General features: G+C 36.2%; 1 protein-coding gene across 1 annotated transcript in view; it reads right to left on the bottom strand.

Annotated features, from left to right (window-relative positions):
- Positions 1–1,463: 1,463 nt before the first annotated feature.
- Positions 1,464–12,307, bottom strand: part of col14a1a (collagen, type XIV, alpha 1a) — a 169,112-nt gene continuing 158,268 nt past the window's right edge. Inside the window, 3 exon segments of the mRNA XM_051131522.1 lie at positions 1,464–2,472; positions 9,403–9,558; positions 10,124–10,201. Of these exon segments, the coding sequence (XP_050987479.1) occupies positions 2,438–2,472; positions 9,403–9,558; positions 10,124–10,201 (269 nt within the window). The 3' untranslated portion in view covers positions 1,464–2,437.

Raw genomic sequence — 12,307 nt, 5'->3', positions numbered from 1 at the left:
TAAGGTTTGGTTCATTAATGGGTTAAGAATTCAGCTGTTCATAAATAACTGCTAGTGATAAGAACATCAAAAGCATCAACGGAGGTATTTTTTTCTTCTTCTCTAAATAAAATAACTTAATAGCCAGTTCCAGATAACTGCAAAATGCTGTAAACATCTGTGAAATTTGTAACATAGTAGATCACCAATTTGCACTTAAAAAAATACACAAACTGTACAGACACCCCCATTATCATTTACAAAATATATGGAATACACAATTTAAAACCACTGCGCTGCGAAAATCATTTTGTTAATCAGCACTTTTGGTGTTTTTCAGTAAAAATATCTCTTTAACAAATGATGTGTGGAACAATATTGTATAAACTATTCTGAGTTGTTTTTAGAGAATTTAATTTTTCTTATAATCGACAGATTTTAAGCCTAAATCTAGATTACATTTAGTGAGGTTAATTAGGAAATTAATGATTAGAAAAATAAACGCAAAATATATTATTGTATCTTGGAAAATATGTGTTTGTGTCATTTAGTATACATTTTCTTAAAAAAAAAATATATATATATATATATATGTGTGTGTGTGTGTGTGTGTGTGTGAATTAATATACCTTTTTAATATTCTAAAAAGTATATATATATATATATTAGGGCTGTCAAATGATTAATCGTGATTAATCGCATACAAAATAAAAGTTTGAGTTTGCCTAATATATATGTGTGTACTGTGTGTAATTATTATATATATTTATAAATACAAACACATTCATGTATATATTTAAGAAATATTTACATGTACATGTATTTATTCTATTTTTTATATAATTTATATTATATATAAATACAAATATTTTGTACATAACATATTTCTCTTGAATATACACATTAATGTGTGTGTATTTATATATACATAATAATTACACACCCTACACACATAAACTAGGCAAATTCAAACTTATTTTGTATGCGATTAATCACGATTAATCGGTCGACAGCTCTAATATATATATATATATATATATATATATATACACATATATACTTTTTATATTAAAAAAGTATATTAAATGACACACACACACATAATTATATATATATATATATATATATATATATATATATATATATATACATATATAATTATGTGTGTGTGTCATTTAATATACTTTTTCATATTATAAAAAGTATATATGTGTGTGTATATATATATATATACTTTTTATAATATTAAAAAGGTATATTAATATATATATATATATATTAATGTATATATATATATATATATATATGATTATTATCATAAGATTGTATACATTTTTAAGAAAATGACATCTTTTAGTATACATTTTCTTTAAAAGATTATAGAATTATATAATTATATAGATATATAGATATATATATAATACATATACATATAATATTGTGTATAATTTTATCATAATACTTTTTTAAGAAAATGTATACTAAATGACTGAATAACTATTTGTCATTCTGTATATAGTTTTATAAAAAAATATAAAATTGTCATTTAGTATACATTTTCTTAAAGTATAATAAAATATTTTTTAATAATAATTTAAGAACATGTATACTAAATGACAATTAAAATGTAATTGTAAAATTATATATTTTTTCTTTACAATAATTATACTAATTTTTTCAAAACACTCTAAATGACAATTATGTGTGTGTGTGTGTGTGTGTGTGTGTAAGTATACATTTTCTTTTGAAAAAGTATTATAAAGTAACTTATTTTAATAATGTTTTAAGAAAATGTATACTAAGTTATTGAATAAATGTCATTTATATTTTCTTAAAAAATGTATATTATTATTATATTAACTTTTCTTTTTTCTTTTTCCTAAGTTGAGATACCTGTACTAAACAACCAGACCAAAAAAATACTGATTGAGAAAATGATTTTTTGCAGTGTTCGTTCTTTGAACTTGCTTTTCATCTCATTGGCTACATGCAGCCTCACAAAAGACAGAAAAGTCACTGGATGAATATTGGCACAGTTTCATTTCCTAATCTTCTCCACAAACCCACCCCCATAAGGATGCATATAGCAGGCACTTTTCGGATTTCCCTCAGTCCTATCCTGCAGGATATTCTGGTGAAAAGCGTTTGTATGTGGACGGTCGGTAAACCGGGGCTGGCCACCCAAGCTATTTGGCCTTCGCTTGCACTTCCATCTCATCAACGCTCCCCTCTTCGGCCGTGCTGCGAGAGAAGCGTCGCGTGTCAGGTGACCTCATCCCCACCGTGTCACCAGGGTGGGCGGGGCCAAACCTGGCAGCATGGGGGTCAGGATAGCTGGGTTGGTAGTACTGAGGAGGGTAGGCACGGTAGCCACCGTAAGGGTCCTCTTCCTCCTCGTCGTTGTTGTAGTTGGTGGCGGGGCCGTAGTTTTGGTAGGGGTTGGAGGGTAACTGTTGTACTATGGGAACATGGGGGAATTAGATCGGTTGCCATCTTTTTTCAGTCACCACCACCAAGTGAGCAGGCGTTGAGTTAGAAAAGGAAAAGGCAGAAAAGGAAGTCAGAGAGCTGTTACTGAGATTAGCTTAGTTCAGACAAAGGGGTAGATAGTTGGTTAGCATAGCTCAGTTAGCCCCTGCTGGTAAGTGTCGAAATGACAACATCTAGCTAAAAACAATCTTTATTGGCAGACATTTTAAATGTAAAATGAATGATAATAGTGACTGATTTATTTTGGAGGGTGTTTTTGTAATGCCATCAGCCAGTCAGCATAATTGTGCTGCTTTGGAGTGATTGGTCACATTGTATTTATGGCTCAGGTGATTGGCTCAAAAAAAAATCTGGCTGCAGAATTGAGCAAAGATGGCAGATTTCAAATCACATACTTTCAGGGGTCATGCGCCAGCCAAGCAGCTGACATTAAGACAAACAGGAATTGTAACGGATTGCTTTCTCCAGGTGATATAGATTGATTTAGATGTGCACTATTAAAACTAAAGGTTCTTTGAAACAACGGGGGCTTTCACAATGGAGGAACCTTTTCATAGTTACTAGAATTATTGGTGGAAGTTTCCACTTTTTAGCATGTTCGCACCACAGAACTTCAGAGTACTAAAACAGTTCTATGGGGACTACCAGTGACAAGTTTATGCTGATTGGCCAAACGCATACAAAACACTGGCTACCCGGCATTTATGAAAAGCCATGTAAAAAATATTTACTCCACAAACATGTTTTTGCACCACAGTTCTAGGAACTAGCCAGAATGGTGGTTCCTAGCGAAACAATTTATCCCTCTGGCCGTGTTCCTGGTTGCATTGGATCTTTGAAGCGGTCGATAGTGACGTCTTTATTCGCAACATTTAGAAACGTCAACAATCAGAGAATGGAGGACGCTGTGATCTGAGTTGTTTTTGTTATGTTTGTGGGCTTCATGATAACAGAGAATGTAAACGCACAATTTACATGATTAAAAGAGCATGAAAACCTAACTAAATCTCATAAGACAACTTGCAGTGTTACATATCATCGAGGCTGAGAAAAGAACAACCCTGCAGACAACATGGAGCTAAATGGCATTATTATCACTGTTTTCCATGTTCGTGGAGTAAATATTTTTACACAGCTTTTTGAAAATACCGGGTAGCTAGTGTTTCGTATGCATTTGGCCAATCATACTTAAATCACTGGTAGGTCCTATAGAACTGTTTTAGACATTACTCTGAAGTAAGAGCTAATTTAGTTCCCCAAATGGAGTTCCTAAAACTAAATACATTCGTAGTTCCTGCGGTGCGAACACGCCAAAAAGCATGAACTTTCGCCAATAGTTCTAGGAGCTATGAAAAGTTCCTCCAGTGCGAAAGCTCTTATGGAAAACATAGATAATGGCATTTAGCTACCTATAGTCTGCAGCATTGTGTTCTTTCTCAGCCTAGATGATATATAACAGCCACTGGGGATTATTAAGATTCTCACGCTCTTTCAAATTGTGTGTTTACATTGTATCTCGGTTATCATGAAAGCCACAACACACAAAAACAGCTCCGTTCATGGCATCCTCCAGTCACCGGCTGTTGACGTTTGCAAATGCCGCGAATAAAGACGCCGCTGTCGGTCGCTTCAGAGTTCCTGCTGCCTGTGGACCAGGAATGGCCAATCAACATATGCTACCCAAAGTCCACATTACGTAATTTTCTTCATCAGGAGGGCTCATGGTGTACACAAGCTCTGACAAAATTCACGGCTTTTTAAAAATGCTGGGTTGCCGGTCCTTCGTATGCGTTTGGCCTATCAGCATACACTTATGTCACTGGTAGTTCCTATTAGACCCTACTAGGGCTCTGCCCGCTAATAGTCGACTAACTGTTAGTCGACAAGAAGAGGCTTGGTCGACCAAAAATTTTTTAGTCGCAGAAGTCACGCAGTCTGTGACAGACAGATCTTTAATGGCTGGTCTAAGTGGTAATATAGTACATCGGGCAGGACATCCAAACGCTCACCTATCATTTATCGATCATCTAAAATATGTAAGTATCTAATGTTAATTTTTCATCCTAATGTTAACCTAGAAAAATGTGCGCTATTCAAGTGTCTGTGCGGAGTGAGGAAGCTGAAGTAGCGCGCTTACTGCATGACAGATGGAGGCACTGGTGTGGTCACTTACTCTTAAAATACTCTGTTATTTGTGGTCATACAGATAAAAATAATACATCTTTCGAATCTGTAAAGACACTACATTTATTTGTGTGCACTCACAATAACAACAAAATGTTGTGCTTTTTTAAAATAATAAAAGCAAACAAGGATGTGCTTTCTGCCGTCTTGGTCTCTGTGAACTTGCGAAACTTCGAAACTCTGTGTATACTTGCCTTACAGATATGACAAATATATCTATAGAGAGTAAAATGTCTACTTTCAAATGAATCAATTTAAATAGAAAACATATATTCTCGGATTATGTAATTTGTATGAAACATGCATACAGGTGCATCACTACTGCGGAGATGACGAGTGTTGCCTACTTCATCTCCTAAGCCGAAAAAAATAGAAAGCACTAGTTTATCAATAAATTTTTTAAATGTTAATGCAGTCTCCTTGCTGTTTTCCACTAACACATTCATAATCATTATACCTGCTGGTGCGCTGTGACATGCTTTATGTGTGTGCTTGACTGCTTATTAGGCTATGTAGGCAATTAAAGGCTCATTATTATTATTTATATGGTTTATTAATAAACATGTGACTAAAATGAATGGCTGCTAGTCGAACAGAAAAATCTTTAGTTGAGGGCAGCCCTAGACCGTACTCTGAAGGAGCTAATTTAGTTCCCCCAAACAGTTCCTGGACCTAAATACAATCATAGTTCCTATGGTGTGAACACACCAAAAAGTGGGAACTTCTGCCAATAGTTCTAGGAGTTATTCTTAGTTTTCTATTTTTAAACTAAGAAAAAAAAAATGGTTCTTTTAGGTACTTTTCACCTAAAGGTTCTTTGTGGAACCTACAATGAATCTTCAATGGCACTGCTACGGAAACCTCCTTTTGGAACCTTTATTTTTAAGAGCGTGGATTTAAAATCTCAACATTACTTGCAGAAAATGTTAAAAGCGCTTTAGTTTGTCTAAAAATAGGGTGAAACTGAGGTTTGCCTTAAAAAGGCATGGGGCTTCAATGGTGGTGACATTTTGAGGGTCGGGGAACCAAGTACATGGATTATCGAGTTTGGGAATGTGTGGAAAAGACCCTCCCCAGATAAGTCTTTGGTATCGGCCCATGGAACCAGGTGGGATGATGAAATGAAGGGAGAGAGGAGAAGAGCAGGTGGCTCTCTACTGTTTCTCAGTAGTCATTTTCATACTGCTCTGGACCTTCACATGCAGGAGTGAGACAGTGACGACCCGGTAAAAGAGGAGAGAGACACTGCGGTAAGTGTAAGTCTGATATAACCAACATGATGCTCTCAGCAACACCTTGTCTGCCAGACTGTAATCTTTACATAGTGTCATTTCAGAAGGAGAGTCAAGGATTCTCAATAAGGCATTAAAATTTGGTCAATACACATAAAACGTACATTCTCTCATTAGAAATGAAGTATTATCCCAGAGAATGAGGGCTGAATAAGTTACAGAGCAATTTGCAATACTATTAAGCTGTGTTGCAAGATTTTATGCTGACTGAAAGCTTAAAGCTATAACCTTTATAGATCTTAAAAGTGTTGATGCAATATTTCATCTATTGAGTGGAATATTACACTGTCATTTAACGGCCTTACATGGCAGAAACCCCAGAGAACATTAGCTTTATTTTTTTCACAATACAAAAGTGCAATAATCTGCAAGGCGGTCGGTAGAAAGCTTTGCTATGATCTGATAAATCAATTATTTAAAGATTGCTGTCCATTTCTGTCCAACCTTTCTCATATTAAAAAGAGAAATACTGAAATCTTGCTCACTCATAAACTTTGATAGCATTTAGACTCCATGAGAAATTTATAAGTAGAATAACGGTTTGGGAAGGGCTAGTTTAATAGGATGAAAATCTCTGAGTCATACCACAAGCTTGTTTAAAGCAATGGGTTTGCCATTCATTAACAGTTATGGAAATGCAATCTCAGGCGAGAATATGCGAAGCACTTCAAAAGGCCGTGGAGAATAACAGTATGGAAGATAGTGTGGCGTGTTCCCACGTGAGTTTGCTGTATGGTGATTATTACCAGTGAAGCCTGAAGCAGTCGTAAACCCACAGCTCAATAAAGGACTCGTCAAGGATGCTGTTACCAGACTAACTCTATAATTGACTTTCAGATGTTGAGTATCCATGGTTACCTTGACAACTACATGTAGATTTCATTGGGTTCCATTCACTAACTGGGCCTACATACCTATTTGTGCATAGAACTTTAATGTTTTCATTTAACTGTCTGTCTGTCACATCCATCCATCAATCATTTGTATTGTCTCATATCAAACTGTATCATATCTTATCTCATATTATTTTATTGAATTACTGTACCATACCAGATTGTGTTGTAGCCATTCATTAATCATCCATCTATCCATTCATCCATCTATCTATAATATCCATCTATCCATTCTTCTGTCTATAGTATCCATCCATCCATTTTCCACCCTTTCAAGTCAAATAATTTATAGTATTCATCCATCAGTCCATCCATTCATCTATAGTATCCACCCATCCACACGTCTTTTAATCCATCTATCTATAGTATTCATCTATCTATAGTATTCATCCATCCATTAATCCATCTATCAATAGTACCCATTCATCCATCCATCTATTGTATCCAGCCATCCATCCATCTATTAATCCGTCTATCTATAGTATCCATCTATCTGTAGTATCCATCCATCCATGGTATCCACTCATCCATCTATCTATCTATAGTATCCATCCATCCGTCCATCTATTATCATCCATCCATGCATCTATCTATAGTATCCAACCATCCATTCATCTATCTATAGTATCAAGGCATTGAGCCCTGTATAGTATCCATCTATCTATAGTATCCATCCATCCATCCATCCATCCATCCATCTATCTACAGTATCCACACATCCAACCATTTATCTATATTATTAATCCATCCATCCATCCATCTATAGTATCCATCCATCCATCTATCTATAGTATCAGGGCATTGAGCCTTGTATAGTATCCATCTATCTACAGTATCCATCCATTCATCAATCCATCTATCAATAGTATCCATCCATCCATCCATCAATCCATCTATCTATAGTATAAGGGCATTGAGCCTTGTATAGTATCCATCTATTTATAGTATTCATCAATCCATCTATCTATAGTATCCATCCATCCATCCATCCATTAATCAATCTATCTAGAGTATTCATCCATCCATTTATCTATAGTATCCATCTATCTATAGCAGGGGTCACCAGATCCGGTCCTGGAGGGCCGGTGTATCTGCAGAGTTTTGCTCCAACCCTAATCAAACACACCAGAACCAGCTAATCAAGGTCTTACTAGGTATACTTGAAACTTCCCGTCAGTTGTGTTGAGGAAAGTTGGAGGTAAACTCTGCAGGACACCGGCCCTCCAGGAACAAGTTTGGTGACCCCTGATCTATAGTATCCATCCATCCATCTATGGTATCCACTCATCCATCTATCTATCTATAGTATCAATCCATCCGTCCATCCATCCATCTATAATATCCACCTATCTATAGTATCAATCCATTCATCTATAGTATCCATCTATCTATAGCAGGGGTGGCAAATGTCGGTCCTGGAGAGCCGCAGCCCTGCAGAGTTTTGTTTTAACCCTAATCAAACACACCTGAACAAGCTAATTAAGGTCTGAAGGGTAACTAGGAAGCTATAGGCAGGTAAGTTTTAATTAGGGTTTGAGCTGAACTCTGCAGGTCTACACCTCTCCAGGACCGGAGTTCGCCACCCCTGATCTATAGTATCCATCCATCCATCCATCCATCAATCAATCAATCCATCTATCTATACTATCCATCTATCGATAGCATCCATCCATCTATAGCATCAATCCATCCATCCATCCATAGTATCCATCCATCTTAACTATCCATCTATCTATAGTATCAATCCATCCATCCATTAATCCATCTATCTATAGTATTCATCCATACTGTCCATCTGTAGCATCCATCCACCCATCTATAGTATCCAACCATCCATCCATCAACTAATCCATCTATCTAAAGTATCCATCCATCTATAGTATCTATCCATCCATCCATCCATCCATCCATCTTAACTATCCATCTATCTATAGTATCAGTCAATCCATCCATCCATCCATCCATCCATCAATCAATCTAGAGTATCCATCCATCCAATTATCTATAGTATCAATCCATCCATCCATCTATTAATCCATCTAACTATAGTATCCATCTATCAATCTATTTATAATATCCATCTATCCACCTTTTAATTAGTCTTTCTGTCTGTCTGTCTATTGACCCTACCTAGTCTTGACAAGCTTTGCTTTTCTAGTAAAAAATTACATTTGGGTGAATTTCAATTAGTTTTGTTTGTACAATTTTACATCCTGTTTGCTACTTCAATTTAAATTCAGAAAGTGAAGTGGAGAATGGATTTGGCTGTAGCTGTTTTTTAAATTGGTGTATCAATGTGGGTGTATATTACTCTAATTACTGCTCTGTCACTTAGAATAATCTACACTCACAAACATACTAACAAATATGTGCATATGTCGTAAATCTGGTGGAAATCTTGGCCGAAAACCTTTTCTTCACACATACTGTAAGATCACTTGCACACAATTATTAGTAAAAGAGACCCACTGGATGTACCTGATAGAATAAAGTTTGAATGAAACTGATAAACCTTGTCAGATAGAGGGAGTTTGGGTGAAAGAGGAAGAGAAGGAGAGGATTACCTCCAACGTTGTACCCGATGCAGGAGTTCTGGTCGCAGTAGCCGGGGGGTCCAGCAGGACCAGGGCTACCAGGGGTACCTGGACGCCCTGAGGAGCCCTGAATTCCAGGTCTCCCTGGAGGACCCTGACTTCCTGTCCGACCTTCTCCAGGAGGCCCTGAGTTGGATAAGACATTAGCCATTAATATCTGCCTCATTAAACCCTGCCAAACTCCACACCCAATGTGTGTCTGGATTTCTTCCTTACAAAATACAAGTTTTAGCCTTTTCTAGTCCACATCCTTCTCAGATGTCAGTGGCTGTTACAGCTATGTTGCTTCAATGAATCTCATTTGTGAAGAGTATTGATCAAAGCACAATTAACAGCGAGCCGACGCTGACATTTTTCAAAGTCCACCGACCAGCCATACTGCTAAAATCGATATGAAAACATTTCTCCCTGACCCAAATATTGTTTCAATATCTGCTTGATATTCTAGACAGGAATCAAAGAAACCAAAAGCAGATCAAGATGTGTGCAGAGGTTATTAAAAGTTTGCAAGCTTGTGTTTTCTTCGACAGACGACATTTAATAATGGAAACTCCTGTTGCCTGTGCAATAGGAAGACACTGAGCTCTACTTTTTTCCAGTTTGAATTGAAATTAATTTTTTTTACTACCGGCTTGAAAACAAAGAAGTCATTGATTTTGTCTTAAATCTAACTATTTTAACAGTCTCTCACCTGGGGGCCCTGGAGGACCACGAGGGCCTTGTGTCCCTATCCCTGGACTGCCCTTTTCTCCCCTTTCTCCTGGGAGACCTGGACAAAGAGAGGCAAGGATCTGTGAGAACATGCAAACCCATCTGAAGAAGCTGCATCCGTCTCCTTCCATGCAATTTAACTTATCCCACATCTTTACGAGACCATAAGGGAAGTAATAAAACACCTGGATGGTGTTAATAACACATTCTGACAGGTCTGATGTGGCTGATCTGTCAGTAAGAAAGCAGTGGAAGCTACAGCAGAAGGGAATAACTTATTTAAGTGACTGACAACTGGAATTGCAACTGTTTTCTCACACAAATCTATCAGAAGCTATCTATAGTATCCTTCTTTCTTTGTGAAGTCAACTTCAGAATTAAAAACAGTAAGTGGTCAACGTTGCAACTGATCCAATTAACCTTTCCTGCCAGATGCTGTAACTACACCAAAGAGCACCTTGAAATGAATGGGAATAATAAGATTTCCTTGAAACATGGTTCATTTGTCCAAAGTGTTGTCTCTAAGGGTCTGAACATTCTGAATATAAGCAGCTTTTTTGCCCCACAGGCAGTCTGATCTTCATCACCTCTGAACAACACTGACAATCTAAAAGACAACTTCTGAATAAGATTCCTCATTACAGGCCCCATGTTAACATAAACAGACAAATATCCCCCCCTATGTTATCCCTCATTAGCAGCTCTGTTTTGCACTGACTGCATCATAAACATGCTCTGCATGTTCCTGCTTGATATCTGAATGTTTGAGTGTGCAGATCCCTGAGAGAAGCAGTAATGATGGTGAAATATCTCATACTGAAAGCTCTGGCTGTGTGTCAGAGCTCTTCTAATTGAGGACAGGAGACTAAGCAGTGTGGACACTCACTCATGATAAAGACTCTGGCTAAGAGTTGCTCTTGGCAGGAAGGTCATGCAGATCTAATGCAATTTGTGTACAGTTGTATTCAGGGGAAAGAAAGTTCCAATTTTTTTATTTTTTTTTATTTTTGTAGTCACACTGAAAAAAAAAAATGCTTTGGACCAAATGTTACAGCCAAATACACTTATCTTCGTCAAATTATAATCTGATGTAAATAATTTGAGATGTATATAAACATATTAGGTCTGTCAGTCAATTAAAAAGTTTAATCAAATTAATTATGTGATGCGTCGATTAATTGGTCTAATTAATTGCAAAATAAATTTGACTGTGAAAATACCCACAAAAGATTATTTAAAGCTATTTTTGTGTTAAATGAGAAAGTGTCAAGTGGACATTACAAATTGTAGCTTTAGAAAAAAATACTTTGTTTAATTCAACATAAAATTTATTACACACAAACATTTAGGCTGCAACGGCCTAACGTAAACTATGGAACTTAAAAGAAGATAATTTGAGAAACAACTATACAAGTATTTTTTGTTCATATAAAGAAAGTCATTACAGATTTGTTACCAACAGTCTTCAAAAAAAAAACTTTCTTTTGTGTTTCATAAAAGAAAGGTTTGAAATGACATGAGGGTGAGTAAATGGTGACAGAATTAATAATATAATTTTTTTTATGAAATAATACAAAAGTCTTTATGAGTCATTCACTTATTCGATTCGTTCAAACGGCCGATTCGAAAAATTCAGGAATGAAGTAAATTGTTCTCTTTATGAATGGGCCCTTGAATCACTGATTCACACGATTCGTTCAAAACGCGGATTTATTGAGAAACTAAACACACCTGTGTTGTTCGGAGACGCACAACAATTCTGCTATGGCTTCAAAGGTAATATGTTCTCTAAAAATTTGAGCAAAAACACATAATATTGTGTTTACAATATAACATAATATCAACTTCTTATTTACTGAACTGTTGTATAAAATCACATTTAAGCTTGTGATAGATCAGGACAAAATCAGCACTCGTGTCAGTGCCCTACATCATATTTGTCAACAGTCAACTATATGAAATACAAGACGAAGTCCAGATCTGAGGGAGGGGTCAGCGCATTAACTGCGTTAAAATATTTTAATGACGTTATTTTAAAATAACTAATTGATTAAGTACAACAGTTCTTTCTGGTCGAATCTGACTGGCTGACAGGAGTGCGACATTTTAGGGATATCAGGGATATCAACTCCAATCGTTTCACCGTTTGTATCACTCCGCTTGC

Source organism: Labeo rohita, chromosome 16, assembly GCF_022985175.1.
Source record: "Labeo rohita strain BAU-BD-2019 chromosome 16, IGBB_LRoh.1.0, whole genome shotgun sequence".
Lineage (NCBI taxonomy): Eukaryota > Metazoa > Chordata > Actinopteri > Cypriniformes > Cyprinidae > Labeo > Labeo rohita.
This window is presented reverse-complemented; position numbering and strand designations above follow the sequence as displayed.